This window comes from Thermobia domestica, chromosome 8, assembly GCF_964235325.1.
Source record: "Thermobia domestica chromosome 8, izTheDome1.hap1.1, whole genome shotgun sequence".
Lineage (NCBI taxonomy): Eukaryota > Metazoa > Arthropoda > Insecta > Zygentoma > Lepismatidae > Thermobia > Thermobia domestica.
The window spans coordinates 288,109,706-288,132,287 of NC_137461.1; the positions used below are offsets into that span (position 1 = coordinate 288,109,706).

General features: G+C 36.3%; 1 protein-coding gene across 2 annotated transcripts in view; it reads left to right on the forward strand.

The window, feature by feature from the left end:
• The window catches only part of LOC145693688 (4'-phosphopantetheine phosphatase), a 106,594-nt gene that overhangs the window by 1,889 nt on the left and 82,123 nt on the right, over positions 1-22,582 (forward strand). The window contains exon 2 of one of the 2 annotated variants that reach the window (XM_081769943.1): positions 22,191-22,282. In XM_081769943.1, coding sequence (XP_081626069.1) covers positions 22,191-22,282 — 92 coding nt within the window. The remainder of the gene's footprint in view (positions 1-22,190; positions 22,283-22,582) is intronic. The other variant, XM_081769944.1, reaches the window with a different exon arrangement.

Sequence of the window (22,582 nt, forward strand, 5' to 3'; positions counted from 1 at the left end):
TTACCTGTAAATCTTCCAAAATGTGCACCAAAGCTATGCCTGCACTCTGGTGTCTTATTTTCGTGTCTCACTCTCACCAAGTCCGTGCAGCATTACAATATTCCTGCTTACTGATACGATTACTAGAGCGAATAACAAGGGTGCTGGTCTGTTTTAGATCCGCATAGGCTTGCAAAATTGCCAGGACTTTCAGAAGCGTAATGTTTAGGTTATCTTTATAAATATATGGCGATTTTACCTTTACGTAATTCTTTATGCACACGCACACAGTCGCTGACGTGCTTGTTCCCTTCGGATGAACTTCCCCTCTGGGTCCATTGCTGTGCTCCTACCCTCACTCTGTTAGATAGCGCTCGTGCTTTTTTAGTGGTCACCTGGCCCATGTTGGTTCGTATTTTTCGCACTCGGTTTAGTGGCATACATTCGAACGCGTATTTATACCATAACAAGTAAGCCCTTCTATGGTGAATCTATACTTAGTATTGAAACTCGTTCAGTAAGAAACACCTTCGAAGGTACTGAGACTGAATTCCTGATCAAAGAAGTGAGTATGCAATAAATAAAATAACAAAGCTTACCTTTGCACCCGTGATGCGAAGGTAAGTATTGCTTTATTAATTTAGGATGCACCCCATAGCATCCATCAGTAAATTAGTATGCAGTGAATTTAAATTTGGGGACCTAAAATAGGAGAGCAGGAAACCAAGCATCAATTTATTCCTTTAATTTCACTTTCTGACTTCCACTTCAGGGCAGGAGGCACATACTGACAGGGTGCATGTTTGGAAAGTAGGCACGTTAGCGATGGTGCGTATCGCGTTAGTGTAGGTTTGTTTAAAATATAAAGCGGAAATTTCGCTCCAATTTGTCTTAGGTTTTGTCACAACATGCTGGCTATCAGGGTGAACAGAATTTCAAATGGGATTATACCCTCACAAATTGCTTTTTCCCGGGCTATATCAAGTAATCTGTAATTTCAGTTTCTGCTGGAAGTAAAAACTAACTTCATGAATATCAATCATCATCTTCCACTTGATCTGCTTATTACGTCCAAAGCGAAATATTTTCCAGCATAAGCCTTACCCCTCCATTTTGTCTTCGAAAACTGAAATTTTCCTAGTAACATAATCTTTGGAAAGTTACGTTTTACGTATCTATCCATGCGCTATTCTGTGAATTCAAGTGTAAATAAATAGTGTGTTACTCTACTGAAGTGAAACTATTGCAACAAGAATTTTAGAAATAATAATAATAATAAAAAAATCTTGTCCAATAATAAGTTTTTAGATCAGGGGCCACAAAATGCTTGTACGGCCCCTAAATCGAGTTTTTATTTTTATTTTATTTATTTTTTTTATTTTATCTTATTTTATTTATTTATTTTTATTTATTTATTTATTTATTTATTTATTTTTTTTTTTTACGGAATATACACATCATACTGAGTTAAGTGATAGTCCGGATTTGGCCACACTGTATGTAGTTCTCCTGATATAATGCGTATAAGAAAATTTTTGAGCGGTCCCTAAATCGAGTTTTCGCATTTTTACGGAATAAAAACAACATAATGAGTTAAATGATAATTTTGGTTTGGCTACGCTATATGTAGTTCTCCAGATATGGAGCGTTCAAGAAATGTTGGATTGAATGATTTTTTTTTTCTTTTTTTGATCAGAGGAGACAAATTTGTTGAACGGCCCCGAAATCGAGTTTTCGTATTTTTTTTTTTTTTTTACGGAATAAGGACATCATAGTAAGTTAAGTGATAGTTTTGGTTTGGCTATATAATATGTAGTTCTCCATATATGGGGCGTGCAAAAAATTGTTTGATTTAGTGAAATATATTAGATTTTCTGGATCAGAGGCCACAAAAATTTTGAACTACCCAAAATCGAGTTTTCACTTTTTTTTTTAACGGAATAAGCACATCATACTGAGTTAAGTGATAGTTTTGGCTACACTATATATATTCTCGAGATATAAGGCCTACAAGAAAATTTTTGCCTGAAATATATTGGTTCTTTTGATCCAAAAATATACTGAAAATAAATTAGAAAAATTACAATGAATGGGAGACACTTCAATATTTTATTAGTTGTCAGTGTTACTGAGTGTTATTTTTAACTTTATTCGAAGATGAATGGGATTATTTATTTCAGTTCCTGTTATTTCCTTTAAACTTTTAGAGTATACCAGGATAAATTGAGTGTATCTATTTTAGTTTCTATTGTTTGAGTTCATGGAATAGATTATGTAAATTCTTTAACTGTATTATGATATTAAATTATTTTGTTTTTATTTCCTATAGGATTCACACCTAAAAGATAGTGGGTTGTTCAGGTTTTATGTAATTTTTTTTTTCCCTTAATGAGACTCTCCATGAATCGAAACTTCATTATTATTACATAACATTAACCTGTCCCAAAAATAAGTAGAATAAACCTGGGAGAAAAAAAAAAAAATTGCAGGTCGAAGTACAAATTACTAAAATTCTTCAACATAGCTACTTTGTGTATCTACACACCATTGTCAGCGTCTCTTCCATTCGCCATACGCTTCCTGGAGCCCATCGACATGTCTCTCGTTGAGGCACGCCGTCACAGTCTCTTTTTCGTTTTCCAGCGTTCCAGATTTTATGTTTTTTACTTCTTGCAGCCTCCACTTCCCCTGCTATTGCCTGTATCTTCAGGACTTATTATAGAGCAAACACTACTTCCTCTAACACTGTTTAATTTTTTCTTTCTTTGCTTTATCTCCTCTTTCTCGTGTTCTGTTTATTCCTCTTTAGCCAGGGGCGAGGCTTTTTCTTTTTAGCACGATACTTTAAATACATGGAAATTCGTCGGGATCGTAATACAGCAAATCATAGATGCGTTAAAATCAAATAATACTTTTGATAAATTGGATACTTTCAAATATCTAGGATCAAGGATCAATATTAACAGACCAAAATCATATTTACAAAGAAGTTAAATGACGACTAAAAGCAGAGAATTCGTGTTATTATTCAGTTCAGAATCTTTTGTCGTCGCGAATTCTGTCGAGGAATTTGAAGCTTAAAATATATATGAAACGATAATCATGCCTGTTGTTCTGTATGGTTGCGAAACATAGTCCTTACTCTGAGGGATAAACGTAGACTAAAGGATTTGAGAGCAAGATCCTGAGACGAATATTCGGATCCAAGAGGAACGGAAATGAGGAATGGCGGAAACTTCACAACGAGGAACTACATAATTTATACGATTTACCACCACACATTGTTAGGATCATCAAGTCTAGGAGGCTCAGGTAGACTGGCCATATAGGAAGAATGTAAGAAAAAAGGAACGGTTTCAAAGTTTTAACTGAAAATCCAATAGGGGAAACGTCTATTAAGAGGACCTAGGCGCAGATGGGAGGACAATATTAAGATGGATTTCGCAGAAATAGGAATAGAAAGTCGAAACTGGATCCAGTTAGCTAAGGATAGAGGTCGGTGGAGAGCTTTTGTGAACAAGGCATTGAAGCTCTAGGTTCCATAGGCCATAGAGTTAGTTGTTTTCACTATTTCTAACTCATCATTATAGTTATTAATTATGCTTAATCTCACTTTGGATTTCATCTTTTGCTAATTTCCACATTCTGCTTCTTTCTTCACACCTTCACTACTCACTAAACACTATTGGTATACACTATTTTACTAAACGCACACTAAACGATATATTACGTAGATTCACTAATAATTCGTGATTAACATCAGAAGTTTTAAACTTTTTCTTTTGGAATGCCATGAGTTTCATTGTTTTACTTAACTTGGTTCTAAAGTTTATTCAAGGAACGTTCAGTACCTCATGTAAACAAATACACGTGCTGATTGTTTGATTTTATTGGTTAGAGAGCCTTAGAACACCCACGCGGCAGAAGAAAATAGTCCTTGCTTATAAGGCTCATTACCAGAATTCCTTAGAATTAGACAACAGAAACAACACTTTATCTAAGAACTAAATTGAATTAATGCAATAAAAGAGAATACGCATGCATTGAAAGTGGTTTTGACCCATCTTTAGCGCGAATCACAGTTAACAATATGGCCACATGCGGGGAATAAGTAAACATCGACAGGGTACAAGCACGTGCTTCTCGAAAGAAGCGCTGACCGATAGCCAATCATCCGATGACTGGCGGAGTAATACAATTCTGCAATGTTTACATTAGGATCAGAAGGTTCGTTGAATGAAGTTTAGACAGTTCGTTTTATTATATTTCTTTCGTCTTTTCCCATGCTGTTTCGGTTATTTGCGTTACTACATTTTCAAATTTGTCGAAAGTCTATCGAAAAGTATATAATATATCCTCATTTCTCGTAGATTGTTTCTCCTTAATAAAATTTTCACGGTTCCATACCATGTGTTTTGGGTCTTCCCACAGGCAATATATATCATTATTTTCTATATTTAGTCTTTCTAAATGTGTTTTAAATGGTCCGTGTCCTGATAAAAAATTCATTGTTTCTTTTTCCATTAAGCCTATTTTCTTTCTTGTATCCAATGTGGATATTTATGTTTTTAGCTTAGATCCCTTTCGAGTATTTATCCGTTCGTTATTGGATATATATCTTCTATCAATTTACTAGATTTTTCCTCACTTTCTGGCATTTTCCCTATCATTTCAAGAGTTTTTATTGGTTTTTTGAAATTATGTGCATGATCTTATTGATTTTTTCAAAAATAGTAATGCAGGCCCTCCGAATGTTAAAATATTTAAGCATTATCTCAGAATTGTTCTTATTAGTATGTTTCTCTGAACTCTATTTATTATATCTTTAGTCTGTCATTTCCGAGAAAGAAATTGTTGCCTTTCAACCTCGTCTTTATTCTTGGAAACAAAAAGTCCGGTGATGCTAAATCGGGCTAATAGGTCGGCTCGGGCAGCGTTGCCACCGAGTTAATGGCCAGGTACTCGATCACGAGGAAGGCGGTGTGGGACGATCTGTCGGACGGCACGTTGTTATAGTGCGGCCTCCAGTTGGCAAAGATCTCCTTCCTGATGCGTTGTACAGCCTGTCGAGGACTTCCAAGTAAAACGAAATGTTCAGTGTCTGTCCCTGCGGCGCAGACTTTTTGTGGATAACACCTTTTGATTCAAAAAAGATAATGAGCATCACCTTCACCTGAGACTTGTTATGTTTACTTTTTTTCGTTCGGGTGTGGGGAACAACTCATATGCCTCTGTGCGCTTTGTCTTTTTGGAATGGGGTCGTACTCATAGACTCATATCTCCTCACTAAGAACAACGCATTCAAAAAAAGAAAAAAAAAAGTCTCGTTACAGCGTTCCACGGAAGATTGTCACAGTAGCAACCTTCTGACATTGCGACAGCATCTTGGGAACCATCTTAGCACACACTTTTCTCAGGCTAAATCTTCGATCGGAATTAATTTTGTCTCCCACTTTTTCCAAATGTTCGCCTCTCTGTGCCGTTGGCGGACGTCCAGGGCGTTTCGCGTCTTCAACTTCCTCTCTGCCCTCCCGGAAATTCTCGTGCCAGCGGAAAATCATTCTGTGGGACATTGCTTCATCCCATTAGTATCTTTAATAGTATTCCGAGTTTTTCCGAGCCTAACGCAAAATTTGATCGCATATCGTTGCTCCATTGAATGTGGCATCGTGAAGTGGAACAGGGGTTCAGTCTAAGAGCAATCCGCACAGCACACTATAACGGCGCACAGGCAACTGACGTTACATTTTCAGCATCCCCCATCATCTTTCCCGCCAAAACCCGTCCCACTCCAGTCGTGCGCGTCGGCGGGAACACAATTGTACTTATTTTTTTAGACAGCCCCTGAATTTATCCGGAAAAGTAAATCATGTAGAGTATGTTTACGTGTTATTTTTGACAACATTAGTAATGCATTTGTTCCATTATATAAATTTGTGTATGGGTGAGTTACCGGTATAGGCGAGATATGAAGGAAAGGGTAATATTTCTGTATCAAACGTTCTTGTGCATCTTTCTGATCATGATTTTAGATTTTTAGACTTCTAAGCTATGTAATGGATAAGTATAGCAAGTCTCATGTCGTGTCTGTGTCAAATCCAAAACGCTAGCGAGATTTTTTTTTTAATCGGTTTAGCTTCCGAAGAATAGTTTCCATCTTCTTCTTTGTCTCTCTACTGAAACTGGAAGTGCTGTAGAAGAGCCATCAGGAGATGGTCCCTGTCTCTCTACTGAAACTGGAAGTGCTGTAGAAGAGCCATCAGGAGATGGTCCCTGAGTTTCTTACTTTGTGCGGAGGGAAAATGGAGCCTTTACTTTGGTACTAGTGTTTACTCTTCTTTACACCATTTAGATAACTGCCATTGTAGATTCACCAAAAGAGCCTTGAAACGTGAATGGTTGCAACGCGGTTGCGAGCTGTCAGAGAGCTTCTTTTGCTGGCTCCTCTATAACACTTCCAGTTTTAGTATTAAAACTCCATAGAACAAAATGGTAAGAGAGATCGAATTTAAAAAAAAAAAAAAAAAAAAAAAAAAAGTGGATTCAGCGTCCTAAAAAAGAAGTTCCATCTACTACTGTATCTCTCTATTCAGGGCCGTACTGGCCAGGCGGGAAACCAGGAAATTACCCGGTGGACCCTGGACGGTGAAATTTTTAGTGGGCCCTCCGCTTCGTATCGTAAGTATCGGTATATGAACAAAAACGCACACGTCACGCACTCCTCGCATACGGGAGTAAGGGAACGAAGGACGGTAGCATGTCGAGTACCGGCAATACAGTTAGCTAATCCCAGGCCAGCGTTGCCAGCCATTCACATTTTTCGTATCAATCCTTGAAAGGTTCCTGATTTCCCACTCTGCTTTATATTTTTGCTAAGACTCAAGTATTAAGCTAAATTGAAATCTCAAATAATGCCATAACTTGAAATTAAACAATAATCTACATTTTTACAGCACCTTGTTTTCCGTATAGAAAATATACAGGGCCGGATTAAAACCATTGGGGGCCCTGAAGTGGGAAATACAAGGAGGCCCCATCAAAATTTTTATGATGGGCCTTCTCTCAACATGTTCAAAATGGTCCATGAATTATATAGGAGTGACTCATGTCATGTTTCTTTAAACTTTTATGGCGAAAATGTTTTCAGTAATTTTTAAAATTTTTGGGGGCCCCCTTGGTCGATGTCAATCAGAGCCGTAGCTAGAGATTTCGACGCCCGGGACGAAGCAGAATTTGGCGCTCGCCTCCCCTACACTTACTTCACCAAGCCTTTTTTAAATGAACTTATAAGAGAAGCGACTTTTGTCGTTCATATTACGATAAATATTTATCAAGCTGCTTGGACAGACCATTGCAACAATCAAAAACGATCATTAGTATTCTTTTACAAATAAGAGCATTTTTCAAGAGACTTATATTACTTTTGTTAAACTCGACAAAACTACCTTTGGTTGTATACAAATCCAATTGGAGACCAGTTATAGAAATTTACAAGTATTTACAACGATTCATACTAACTCTAACTAACTCTATGGTTTATGGAATCCTGAGGTTATATGCCGCATTCACAAAAGCTCTCCATTGACTTCTATCCTTAGCTAACTGGATCTAGTTTCTACTTTGTATTCCTATCTCTGCAAGATCCATCTTAATATTGTCCTCCCATCTGCAACTAGGTCTTCCTATTGTTCGTTTTCCGATTGGTCTTCTAATCAAGACTTTGAAAGCGTTTCTACTTTCTTCCATCCTAGCTACATGACCTGCCCACCTATCCTCCCAGACTTGATGACCCTAACATGTTTGGTAAACCGTATAAATTATGTAGTTCCTCATTATGAAGTTACAGCCATTCCCCATTCCGTTCCTCTTGGGTCCGAATATTCGCCTCAGGATCTTGTTCTCAAATACTTTCAGTCTATGTTCTTCCCTCAGAGTAAGCGGCCATGTTTCTCAACCATACAGAACAACAGGCATGATTATCGTTTTATGTATTTTAAGCTTCAAATTCCTCGACAGAATTCGCGACGACAAGAGATTTTGAACCGAATAGTAACACGAATTCTCTGCTTTTAGTCGACATTTAATTTCTTCGTGAATATGATTTTCGTCTGTTAATATTGATCCTAGATATTTTAAACTATCAACTTCATCAAAAGTATTTAATATTTTAACGCATCCATAACTTGCCGTATTGCGGTATAAAGTATAAATTATATAAAGTATAAATTACTTCTGATGCTTCATATATGTATTTGTATATGCATCAGGGCCGCCTATAAAAGGTTTATGGCACAAGTGCGGCATTGTTATTTTAGGAGGAGATATGAAATAATCGAGCTTGTGCAGATGATTGTACAGTTGCAAGAGAAGAATGGAGGATTAGGCATTACGTCAAATCAGTCAGTGTCAGGATAGACATTACTACTTTAAAATAAGTTTTAAGTTTGCATTTTAAAACTTTTCAGCATACTTGATACGAATGACACTCCCGGACTCTTTTTATTGTTAGGAGAGGGGGCAGTACGTACATGTTAGTGGGCCTCCTAGAAAGTACTTCCCAGTGGGCCCCTGGGTTGTAGTACGGCCCTGTCTCTATTCAAACCTGAAGTGGTGAAAATCAGCGATTTCCGTTTTTAACACTGATGACTATAATGACTATATATATATAATAAATATTGAGAAAGTTTTTGGATATGGATTCAATACCACGTGATAGGTTTGATGTTCTGTTACATTCCTGTATTGAAGTCAAAAGTTACAGATTTACTTCTTCCTGTTTCACAATTGGATTCGCATAGTTTGGAAGTCTATCGTAGTTCCACAATGTGAAACTTACCTTTAAAATAAACAATAATAATAATAATAAAGTCTCATAGGGCCAGATCTTTTAACTTTGCCACCTACCTTTGAAACCTTCTAGATTTTCCCACAACACATACATTCCTTATTACTCTATAACTTGGCCACTTGCCTATCTCAGAACTTGTCCGCATTGTAGCAACGTTGCTTCTAGAGTGCTAATATTAAATTCACTTCCGTATACTAGACACTTACGTAGTCTGAGTTTCTAAGAAAGATATTTTATTGTGTTCTAGGAGGTCAGGAATCCGAAGGAGAAAAAGGATAACTTGTCAGTCTAGCTAGACTACATGGGTTGTGCCAGTACTGTGTTAGGGTCGTGCCGTCGGCCTCGTCATACGGTATCAGACGGCCGTCATTGGTATGTCGGCAGTAGATCTGTCTCTCACTCACACATACACATGTATGTATACATACGCACACACACAGATACACACAAGGAAAACAAATCTTCCTAATATCTAAAATAAACCAGTTTAAGCACAGGAAAGCAAAAAAAAAAAAAAAAGTGTGACATTTTTCCGACTTTTCATTAGAAACTGTACTCCTGCCGAGAGGCGGGTATTTAAATGACCTAGGCACGGCCTATCGAATAGTTTCCAGAACAATCCCAATCGACCCTACCCGATGAGGGACCCAGCAGACTGCCTACAAGTCGAGTATAGCATAGGTCTTCTGCGATATTCTGGTTGGTAGAACTTGTACACTTATTAATTTAAAGCAGTAGTTTTTCTGTGTTTTGTTAAAAATATTTTGATACAGTAGTAGTTATCTTAAAGAGCATGGGTGCTCCGGCCTAGTATAGCTTTAACTTCTCTAAAAGACACAACAAACAGTGGTACTCTTTGTTGCTTTTATGACTATTGTTGGCAAGTTATCAATAGATTATTGCCGTTAAGGCTTTCCATTCATATTCCTTGCTTAAAGACCATTTCGTGGTTCATTTCACATGGTTCAGATGTCCTTTTATCTTCGCCACGTTTTCGAATCCTTTCTTTCCTTCGGGAGCTTGCATGAAATTTAGGACAAATGGTGATCGGATACATGTTGCAAATGTTTTTAAGTAACTGACTAACTCTATAATCTGTGGGTTCACCTCCGGTGCTTGGGGTCCCTGGTTCGATCCCAACTCGCGCCGTGTGGACTTTGTGGTGGACAAACACCGTGCTCGTGGGTTTTCTCGGGGTTCTCCCGTTTCCTCCCACTTTCTTCATTCCACCATTTCACTCATTTCTCATCATCACTGTCTCCTTTAGCCTAACCGGCATAATCGTGGGACGTAAAACTTAAAGATTTCATTTTTTCTATAATCTGTGGAACCCGGTGTTCAATGCCACATTCACAAAAGCTTTCCATCGTATGTTGTTGTTCTCCCCTGCGCCTAGGTCTTCCTAATGGTCATTTTCCGATTGGATTTCCAGTTAAAACTTTAAAAGCTTTCCTACTTTCTCCATTCTGACTACATGACGTGACCACCTGAACCTCCTTGACTTGATGAACCTATCTATGTTTGGTAAACAGAATAAACTATGCAATTCCTCGTTATAGAGTTCCGCCATTCCTCATTCCCGTTCCTCTTAAGTCCGAATAATCATCTCAGCATTTTATTCTCAAATACTTTCAGTCTGCGTTCTTGCCTCGGGGTAATCGACCATGTTTCGCAACCATACAAAACAACAGCCATGATTATCGTTGTATATATTTTAAGCTTCAAATTCCTGGACATGGCTCAGTGGTAGAGCGTTCACCTCTGGTGCTTGGGGTCTCGGGTTCAAACCCTGCTCCCGCCAAGTGAACTTTGTGGTGGACAAACACCGTGTGCGTAGGTTTTCTCGGGGTTCTCCCGTTTCCTCCCACTTTCTTCATTCCACCATTTCATTCATCTCTCATCATCACCGTCTCCTTTAGCCTAACCGGCATAACTGTGGGACGTAAAACTCAAAAATTTCATTTCATTTTCAAATTCCTGGACAGAATTCGCGACAACAAGAGATTTTGAGCTGAATAATAACACGAGTTCCCTGCTTTTAGTCGACATTTAATTTCTTCGTGAATATGGTTTTGTTCTGTTAATATTGATCCAATATTTGAAAGTATCTACTTTATCGTAAGTGTAATTTTGATATAACGCATCCATAATTTGCCGTAGTACGATCTCGACGAACTTCCATGTGTTTAGTGTTTTCTGCATCCACTTTTAAACCCAAGTCCATGTAAGCGTTTTATAATAATAATAATAATAATAATCTTAGATAAGGCAAAGCAAGTCTTTTCTGTGTTGCTTGCTGATCAACACCACTCGGTGCCATTTGGTGATCCGCTTCTGAGAGCGCCGGATGAGAGACATTTTACCATGTCCCGCAATTATCGTCATAGGTGAAGGAGAAAAAAATGTAGCATTTTGCATCTAATTCACCATGTGAAATTACATCCGCCAGTTTTGATTAATTTTGCCCTTTTTTTAGGTCAAATTGTTTCTCTTGTTAAGTCAGATAACGTAACCCACTATCGATTCTGGAGTGATCAATACGATATATTTGCTCATCATTTACATCACACAAATCCACGATCCAGTAACACATTATCCTCGTCTCCTTCAAACGCACTTCCCTTAATTTGCTTTCGCCGTGAATTAACACAAGTAGCTGCTCTTCTATTTGCATTCCTTTGTATTTGTTCTTTCCTTCTTTATCTGCTTCATGTCATTCCAAGATAAAATATATATTTATTTTGGAGTTTCTTTGAGGGTGTTTGCTTTGCGATACTAGAACATGACTTGCTTGTTTCAAGTTTCGTTATTGTATACTGTTCCAGAATTATTGTGATTTCGGGAAGTTTATGTAAGGCTGAAACAAAGTTGGTACTGATAAGAATTTCTTATGAACGAACAGTCACTGATTTAAATTTTTTTTCTTTAAATTGAAGTTATATCTGCTAAGTTATTTAAGGCGGGCACAGTGGATCAGTGGTACAGCGTTTACCTCTGGTGCGTGGGTTCCCGGGTTCGATCCCCGGCACAGTAAGTTTGTGTTGGACAAAATCGTGTCCGATGCTTTTCTTGGAGTACTCTCGTTTTCTCCCACTTTCTCATTCCACGAATTCTCCCATCATCATTCACTTGCCTTAACCATCGTCTCCCTTCTCCTAAAAGGGTATAGTCGTGGGGCGTTAAACTAAAACGTTTAACTTTTTACCTGAGTTATTTTTAAACACAGTATCATTGAGATAAAGCTATTTTTCTCTGATGTGCGGTTATTTTGCTTCTAGCTTTCACGTGGTTTGCTAAAAGTCACGAAAAAATGTGAATTTTGTAATATACTATTTAAAGATCAATGCAGGCAACTAATGCAAAATGAGAACAATAAAGTTCGAAAGAAGTGTTTTGACAGAAATAAAATATTAAAAGAGAAAACTCTTTACATAGTACGAGGGCTGTCCCGTAAGTTTCCTCGTTCAGGAACCTGCTTCAAAATTGGAAATTAATCATTAAAAAATTGTAAAAAAAAAAAAAAAAAAAAAAAACCGTATAGAATTCATTTTGCAAACACTGCGTGTCACCGGCCCTTCCCGCTGGTCTAATGGCTAGCTGACGTCACCTTGGTGCACTGGGGCCCCGGGTTCGATCCCGAGTGGAAGAGCGCGTTGAACCCACTCCGATGGTTTGGGTTCCATCTTAAACTGTAGGTCCACATCTCGTATAGCCCTGGTGCTGAGAAAGACCACTAAAAACAAGTGTAGCGAGTGCTCTCATATATAATCCCTTGTCATATTCTTCAAATCTAACGTAATATTAATATAATAACACTATTCATTATTGATATAACTTACGGTATCTATCTATTAAAATGCTACAATAGCAATTAAACGCCCGAGCTCCATCGTATAACTATGGCTTTCAAATCTTTCATTTACGGTTATGTGTGATTTCACGCTTAACAGAGACAAACATTTTAAGTACGAGTACTTTAAATAAATTAGTTAACTAGATCTTTTTCATAAAGTTTATGATATAAAATTGTTGTTCAAAGCCTTTGTATTTTAATAAGCCTTCTCTAAAATCAATGCATGTGGATTGTGCTTCCATCTTCGAGTTCTTTTAAACTATATGTTTTGGACGTTTACATGTTTGTGGTCAATCCTTTCGACAATGAGATCTTGCAAACTACAGGCTCTAGAAAGATGACGTTTTCACTGATCGATTGGAATTTTTGCGTAGATTGTCTAGTTCTAATTGAACATTTAAAAAACATGGCCGTTATTTCTTTATTACATTTTCTAGGGTACACTGGAAGCATTGAATTTTTTTTTTTAAAAAGGGCATCATATCCTACGCGTTATACATTCCAACACCACACTGTTGTATAAAGGTGTTGCATATGTCTCCGGCGTTTGTTTCATGGCCAAATAATAATGAAAAATGAACGATAACCATTTCTCCAGTCTAACCAGTAAGATGAATCTTTATTTTTGGAGTGTTTTGCGCAATGAACACCATATATAACTGCCATTATAACCAATTGTGTATGTATTTGCTTAATACTAATTGTATTTGCTTATTACATACTACATGCAAGAAGAAAGAAAACACTGCGTATACATGAAAGAGAAACTCCAACCGGAAGTAGGCTCAAATCTTGCAAACGGTGCGAGGTATTGAGAAAAAAATAATCGATAAAATCTCCCCTTTATGATACGTCTTGCCGATTTTTTTAAAGACTTCTTTCACTTGTGCCTGTATAGGGACATGCACAGATGTGAGGAATGGGAAGAATATTTATGCTCATATGCGAATGATGCGCTGTGTAGAGAGCGCAGGTTCAGCTAGTACTTACATATAATATTGCATGAGAATTGAACAATTTTTGGATTGATTGTATATAAAAGCACTCTGCATACTTTTCCTTTTACTCACGCATAAATTGAAAACTTTTTCAAAATAATTTTTATAAAACAGAATACTTTTATACTTCTTAGAATGATTTGTTTTGTCAGTTTTTTTAAAAAAAAAATGAAATTTATTTCATTTAAACCGGATAACATTTAATACAAAGTCTGAGTAATTACGTACATATTTAACATGTACTTGTAATGACAGCATACTAATACCATAATGAACGTTGTTTTCTATATTTTGTTACTAGTTCCGAAAGAATTTACCCAGAAAAAAGCGGCAAAAGTCAGTATTATTCGATTAATTATATCGTGATCTGGAGGATTTTGAGTTTGATCTTTCTTTCAGCACTGAGGCTACGTGAGAATTTGTCATCATCAAATAGATAGATTAAGTACGTTTGTCTCAAATGTAATTCTATAGAAAGTTTTATTACTAATGAATGGGTATCCGTATTGTAAAAAAAAAAAAAAAAAAAAAAAAAAAATCGGGGAGTTGTTAGGGGAGATGTTACTTAACCTGAAAATCAGGAAAAATTGGAGATTTTATTTAGGGAATGCTTTTTTTTTTTCCCCTTATTTGTTGAGATAAGCCAAGAATTCGAACACGGGAGCCCATTGAAGCAAATGAAGCAAGTCTCAAGTAAGTCATCGTAAGTAATTGTGTTACTAATAACTTTTTTTTAAATGTTTTTATACGATAACTAAATCTATGGCCTGTGGCATCCGGAGGTTCAATGCCGCGTTCACCAAACCTCTCCACTGACTTCTATTCTTAGCCAGCTGAATCCAGTTTCTACTTTGTATTCCTATTTCTGCGAGATCCATCTTAAAATTTCCTCCCATCTGCACCTAGGTCTTCCTAATGGTCATGTTTTTATACAATATTATTATTTTTATTATTATTATACATTTAATAAAGCTGTAAGGGAATTATTACTATAATAATTTTAAAGCAATAAGTAAACTGAATTCTTACTTTTGGTGGGTTTCTACTGTAGTGCTGCTTAACTATTACCGGTATTTAAGAGTCTTCATCCCGGCGAAATTAAAATACAGCTAATTTTACAGTAATTATGTAATATCTTCAAATAGATAAAAGATAATTGAAATATGGAACAAGAGCGCAATATTATTTTACATGAGAAACCGTTATCACGACTCACTTATCTGCTTTCGATTTCGAGCCATTTTGAAAATCGGCATTTATTTTCGCGTTTCTAAACGGCTGAAAACGAAAAGCCACTAGGTGACTTGTGGTAACGGTACCTCATGCAAAATAATATTGTCTGGGGCGCTCTTGTTCCATATTTCAATTATCTTTTATCTATTTGAAGATATCACATCATAATTACTGTAAAATTAGTGGTATTTTAATTTCGCCGGGATGAAGACTCTTAATGTCATTTATCCTTGTTTTTAATATTTTGTACAATACAGTTTTTTACATTTACAAAATTGACGCATAGGAAAATGTATCGGCCTGCACCTGTTTATTGTAGCCAATTTGTGACCAAAAGAAGGTCACATTGTTTGAAGACACCCCATATTCACCTGATTTAGCTTCTTGTAATTTATGCTCTTCCCTAAACTTAAATCTGAGGATGAGCGTTTTGCAGATGTTGCATGGATTAAAGCGAATGTGACTGCGTTGCTAAAAAGCATTCTATTAAATGATTTTGGTAGGTCGTTCCAGAGACTCCACGACCGGTTCCGGTAGTGTGTTGCGCGGGAAGGGATATATGGAGGAAACTAACGGGATAATTTTTTTTTCTGGCATCGTTATACATTTTATTTTGAGGTACTCCCGGGACTTACTGAACGGACTGTGTATGCACGAACTGGCAATAGATTGAAATCTTCATTATTGTTTATCATCTGAAGTTTTTGTGGTAAATAAATTCAATTTAAACTCATTGTTCATAGGCTCAAATAACGTGGCTTCCAATTACTTGCATTATGCAAGATATTCCTGTGTACTGTCCTTGTGATTAATTGATTTGTCTTTAGAAAAATCAAATGAAAAACGGTTATCGATACTAATCGTTGCGCCCAAGCTTTCGGTTGGCTCTATACTATAGATGAAAAACCGTACTTAATTTAGAATTTTTTACAGTTATGAAATTTATATATTTACTAGCGTCAATTATCCGCTTTGCTTGGTTAAATTAACAAAAATAATGATATGTTCCGTTAGTCAGTCACTTTTACTATTACTAAAGCGCTCTTTGATATCGGTCATTTTCGATTATATTTTTCATATCCCCTCCCCTCCCCATGTTGCGGCGCACGGCATGAGAAGTGTCATTATTCGTCTCAATGACCCCGAAAACTATGAATTTGACACAGATATTCGTCGTTTTTGGTTATTTTTAAATGTCTTTCCCCTCCCCCACCTTTAAGTTACACCGTCAAAATGATATGACAGAAACCATTTCAGGTTTAAACGCCATCTAGGTTGTAAATTTGATCAAGATCGGTCCGGTGGTTCAAGAGTTACTAATTTTAATTTATTTTTATATATCTCCCCCTCCTATCCCCCTCCTCTAAGTTTTACCGTCAAAGTGAAATAATAAAAAACATCTCAGTCCCCAACCTCATCTATGTTAAAAATTTGATCGAGATTGATCGTTTGGCTCAAGAGTTATTAAGTTTTATTTATTTTTTTTAACTCCTCCCTCCCCCTCCCCTAAGTTGTATCGTCAAAGTGAATAGATAAATACCATCCCAGAACCAAACCTCATCTCTGTTGAAAATTTGATCGAGATCGGTCGGGTGGTTCAAGAGTGATGAAGTCACAAAGACAGTTTATTTTTTTTTATTTTTGCACATATCTCCCCCACCCCTCCCCCTACATTGCATTGTCAAAGTTAAATGACAAAAATTATCCCAGGTCCAAACGATATCTAAGTAGAAAATTTGATCGAGATCGGTCCGGTGGTTCAAGAGTTAAGTTTATTTATTATTTTATAACTCCCTTCCTCCCCTTCCTGTAAGTTCTACTGTCAAAGTGAATAACTAAAAACATTCCCAGCCCAGAACCGCATTTACGTCAAAAATCTGATCGAGATCGATCGAGTGGTTCAAGAGATTAAGTCACAAACATAGTCACTTTCAATTTTATAATATAGATTTATTTTGAGTCTGCCCACTAACCATGCCAAATTCCATACATATTTTTTATGCAGCCGTCCCCGCTGGTCTAATGGCTACCATATGTGTATTTTGGTCACATGGTTCCAGGTTCGATCCCGGTGAAAAACCATAAATAATTTAATTTCGTAATCATTCATTTTCATTAATGATCCATCTCCTTTAGCCTAAAGAGCATAATAATGGGACGTTAAACTTAAAAGGAAACATTTCGTTTTCAGTTTTTTAATGCATTTATTCAAGGATTTCGTTATACACACAACAGTGTCACAGGTAGCGACATCTATTAGGAATTAGCATGAAACCCTGATACATTTCAGTTTACTATAAGGAATTTTCATAGTGCCCCGTGTCTTTCTACAACCAGCGTTCATATCTCTTAAAACAGGATTGTATAACAGTCTAGGATATTACACAGACTGACATTATTTTGTACTTTAACGATATTTTTAATAAAAAAAAAAAATCAAATACACAACGAAAATAGCTGAATACCGCATTAAAAATAAAAAAATTCTGATGAAATTTTCCGAAGTGTTTCTTTTCTCACTGTTAAAACTGATTACCTTTGGTATTGTATAACACTCCGGTACATATTATTGATATTGTTTATGTCTTAATAAACAATGGAAAATGTAAACAAAGAAATCTTGATCAAAATAGCACAGTAATATTTGTCCTCATGTTAGATAAGCGCAGTTAAATATTATGTTAAATTAACAATGTCCTTTTGTTTTGAGGTGTCATCAATTTTGAAGAATTACCGTGATCAGCATCCTTCTTTGTTTCTACATTTACTTTTCTGATTGTTTGAACATTTTTCTAAGATAATTTGAATTTATGAAATCAGAAAGAAAAGGTGCATTTACTGTTTAGATAATAATAATTGTAGTATGTGAGAATAATCAATTATATAGCAATTAGATATGTAAACGGTGATTATTCAGAAAAAGTTATAAATTAAAACACATAGGTGTAACACTTGACGAAATCTTTTGTTTGATGAACATGTAAAGATACAGGTAGTATGTACAGATACAATAAAAAACATTTACGTATCAACTTATGTCAGAGTTTTAAGTGTATTGATGCATATAACACTTTGTACATGATTATAAAGTAAAACTCTGAATGCAATGTTCATTATCGAAAGTTGGATCTACTAGGAAAGAGATTCTTCAATTACTTATATCTTTTACCTTTTCGAGATTTATGATATATACAGGGTGTTTTTCATAACAACACCAACGACGTTTGCAAGGTGATTCCTGACAGCAAGATAAGACAAAAAGTATAGACCAACCTGGGTACAGAAGTCCGTCATTTCGGAGTTACAGGCTACCGAAAACATGAAACAATGAACTTTAGAGGTCCATAGCTCCAATATTATGGGACCTACCGTAGTCAGATCAAGACTTCACTTAGGAACTAATATGTGCCCAATCCAAATATCCAAGCCTCAGAATCCTGCGGTACTTCTGTAACAATTTTTAGAGAGGTAGTTGGTGAATACTTCAAATTATATTCCTGTAACCAAACTCCCTCTATAAAAATTGGAGTTGTACTGGATTTCTGTCACTTTCGAGCTGAGGATGAAGTGAGGCGTTCAGAAACCAAACCGATTAACTCCATTTTTTGTTGTTTTCCAGTTCTACATATTTGTGACTTGGAAAAGATACATTCTCCTCAGAGGCAAAGTCGGTTAACTCCGTAGTTTAACACTTTGCCAGTAAAATGCATAAACTTTCTGATCAGTCTCATTTAAATACATTGTACTCAGTTACTAATGCCCACTACTGAAAAATCTCGTTTGATGGAGTTAATCGGTTTGGCATCTGAACGGCTCAAGTGTATTTTTGGGACGGTTAATCGATTACATGAAACCGCTTGTCGCTATATATTACCGTTTCTGCTGTATAGTGATCAACGTTAAAACAGGAAATGCTTGATTTCTACCACTTCCGGTTTAAATTCCACTTGCATCGAAGAATCCGATTCCTACCTTTTGCCCTTCTACATCCTGGCTGAAATCAGTGGTAATCCATCAAATAATTCTTCAATTGTTTTTGTCTTCCGGACGGACGCCCATACAGACAGGGTAAATATACAGGGTTATTCAAAAAGAAAGAACAGATTTCAAACATTTATTTCTTCCAAACTACAAAAGATAGAAACATGATTCGAACGTTACTTGATTAAGAAAAGTTTACAATTTAAACAGCCCGGATAGAAGTTCCAATCACGGCCGCATTGGCGCTATTGTTTGTTGTTGTTTGTCTGTAGTGAAATGGCGGCATTACCACAGAAGTAGTCTTTTAGTGTGCTACAATTGGTAAAACTTGAGTCCATTGTTGCAGTTCAGCGAGCATTTCACCGTCAATTTAATAAACAACCGCCGCATCATAAGCAAATTTACGAGTGCCATCGAATATTCGTAGAAGATGGTTGCATCTGCAAAGGGAAAAGCACGGGACGTCCATCGAACGAGAATGTCGAGCGTATTCGTGCACTTTACGAAAGGAGCCCAAAGAAATCCACATCACGAGCATGCAAAGAACTTAACATTCCTCAACCAACGGTATGGCGAGTTCTAAAACATCGTCTGCACATGAAGCCATACAAACTGCAGTTATTGCAAGCATTGCATCCTGACGACCACAACAAAAGGTACAAATTTTGCATTAGCATGTTAGATGATATTTAAGAAGACAATTTTGCTCAACGATTATTTTTTTCCCGATGAATCCACTTTTCATCTTTCTGGTAAAGTTAATCGCCATAACGTTAGAATTTGGGCAAGTGAAAATCCTGCGGCAGGTCAGATCTCACTCCGTGTGATTTTTATCTATGGGGTTACGTAAAAGACCGTGTTTTTATCCCTCCTATGCCTGACACTCTTGAAGGTCTACGACATCGAATTGTTGAAGTTGTGAATTCGATAACTAGAGACCAGCTGATTCGTGTGGGGCAAGAAATGAGCCACCGTTTTGACATTTGTCGTGTAACACACGGTGCTCATATTGAATGTACACCATAATTACTAACAATAAGTTGCAAACTTTTCTTAATTAAGTAACGTTCGAATCATGTTTCTATCCTTTGCAGTTTGGAAGAAATAAATCTTTGAAATATGTTCTTTCTTTTTGAATAACCCTGTATATAAAGGAGTTTTCATAAACCAAACTCATTAATAAAATTGTGTATTGTGACTTGGATAGGAGAGAAGAGGGCACTTCTAGCCATCATCCTTTGTTGGAAGGCCAATTGGATTGGACACATCTCGCGAAGAAATGGTCTTCTTCATATCGCCATGGAAGGAAAGCGAGGAATAGGAAGAAGAAGAACACAAGTGATTGATGATTTGAGAAACAGAAGAAAATATTGGGAGTTAAAAGAGGAAGCTGAAGGTCGAAAAACGTGGAAGAAACATTTCCAGGCCTAAATCTGAAATTGAAAGAAAAAAAAAAAGGAAAGAAACTCTTTATTCCTAGAACCTCCCGAAAGGCAGAATACTTAATAATAATAATTGTGATTTCGCCCGTAGTACTGGTTGAAATATACGAGGGCAGTCAAAAAGTTCTCGAAATGTTGTAGTTTTGGTATTTGTGTGATGCAGTCGCAATGAATCTTGTAGAATACAGTTCTTAGGTTGCCTAATTATGAATTTAACAAGTGTGAACAGGTTATACCAGGCAGCGTACGAGAAGTGTAGCTGAACGGAGCAGTGTGGTGATCATTTGGCGCAATTTCACTGATCGAGTAACACGCAAATCATCAAGTTCATGTGCAAATTGGGGAACACTCTGCTTCAGAGACTTTAATAGCTTTAAAAACAGTTTAGAACCATCAGATATTTGGATCTCCCAAAGCTAACAATGGACCTCAAAGTTACCCGTTTTGCCACCGTAGAAATCAAAACTGACGTGTTGGCTGAACTTCGGAAGATACCAAAAGAGGATTTTCGTCGGTGTTTCCAATAATCACAGGTGGTGGAGCAAGTGTGTGTGTGTGTTCTGTTATGCTGTGCTCATATGATCTTACCGAAGTAAGTATGGACAGTCGCATAGGGTAAGGTGATCCCAGTCGAGAAATCACCCCACGTTCTGTTTTATTAAATTTTGCAGCTGAAGCAGAGAGAAACAGACAAGTGTTCACGAAATTCATCGGAATATTCCATAGACCATATAACACAAAACTTTCTTTCACCAGAAAAAATAATTACTCGCCACAAAAACATCAAACTGTAATAAGTCGATTATTTCACTAAGTTTTTCATTCAGGTTAAATGATAAGCTCTTATGAATAAATATGTCTTTATATGAACTATTCAAAACAAACGTATGTACAATAACTTGACAAAACTGGAACAATTGAGTTTTTATCCACCACAAATATATGTATTAAATACGACTTACCGCCTTCCATTTAACCGTGCAAAGAATCACGGAAAAGCTATTAAACTTCACAATAATCTTCCTATTCAGCATTAATAATTCGTAGCAGAACCTTATGTATATTTAGTAATCCAACTCAAGTTAAACAAGGGAGTGAAATAACACAACTTCATTACAAAATCTGCTCAACTCATCGTAACAATTTGGTTTTACTCTTAGCAACCAATTCTACCACTTGATATCATGTTCTACCCTTGATATCACCAACTTCAGTATAAAGCGGTGTCTTATGTATTTCCCATACCTGTTGGTTTGGTTCGTCAACCAACCACTTGGCGGCACTGATTAGCTAGTAAAACAAAAATACTCAAAAGCGCAACTTTAATACAGTTCATAATTACTTAAAAAAAAAAAAGACACGTAACAGTTCCGAAGGTGCCTATTTTGGAGGCAATTAAGTAAATGTGAACTTATATTGTGGTAATTAAAAGAGTTATAATGTGGTAATTTAAAGAGCTATATTGTGGTAATTAAAGAGTTATATTGTGGTAATTAAAGAGTTATATTGTGGTAATTAAAGAGGTATATTGTGTTAATTAAAGAGTTATAACAAAATTCCGAAAACTTTTTGAATGCTTCTCGTAGTTTAAAACTAATGCAAGAGGCCGTACTATCGGTAAGTCTTCAATTATCCTTTTTATATTAGTAATACGACACATTGTAGGTATCCTAGAGATGATAAGTTAATTTCATGGTACACAGGTTTCGAATTCAGTTTTGGTTTAATACAATTTAAATGTAAAGTGTTATGATCTAAGGTTTGATTTTTTTTTTTTTTTTTTTTTTTGTGTGTGTCTAAAAGTGAAATTCTGTGACCACTTAAAAATTTTATGTCCGTTTTCTTTTTAATTTCAGGAGGTTCTCTGACGAAAATAGCTTACTATTCGACAACCTCTCATCGACGGGTTCATTACGGAAAAGATGAAAATTCTCCACAGGGAGATGTGGTAATATCCTTTTGAAATTTTCTGATTGTGTAGAGTCAGTATTTACATTGTGAAAAATGTTTTTTTCATAGAGAGAGAGAGAGATCCAGGTTTTTGGATATGATTATTGTTTGAATATTTTTCATATACTTTTTCCTTTTTTTAAAACATTTCCTTTGGAAACCAATAGAAATGTCACGTTATTTTGTTAAGATTCTGAGTCAGAGTACAATTATTGTTAAGCGTTTGTGATATATCATGACGTCTTATTTGTCGATTATACAGTTATGTTTGTAAAAATTGCGTCACCATGAAGGAAAT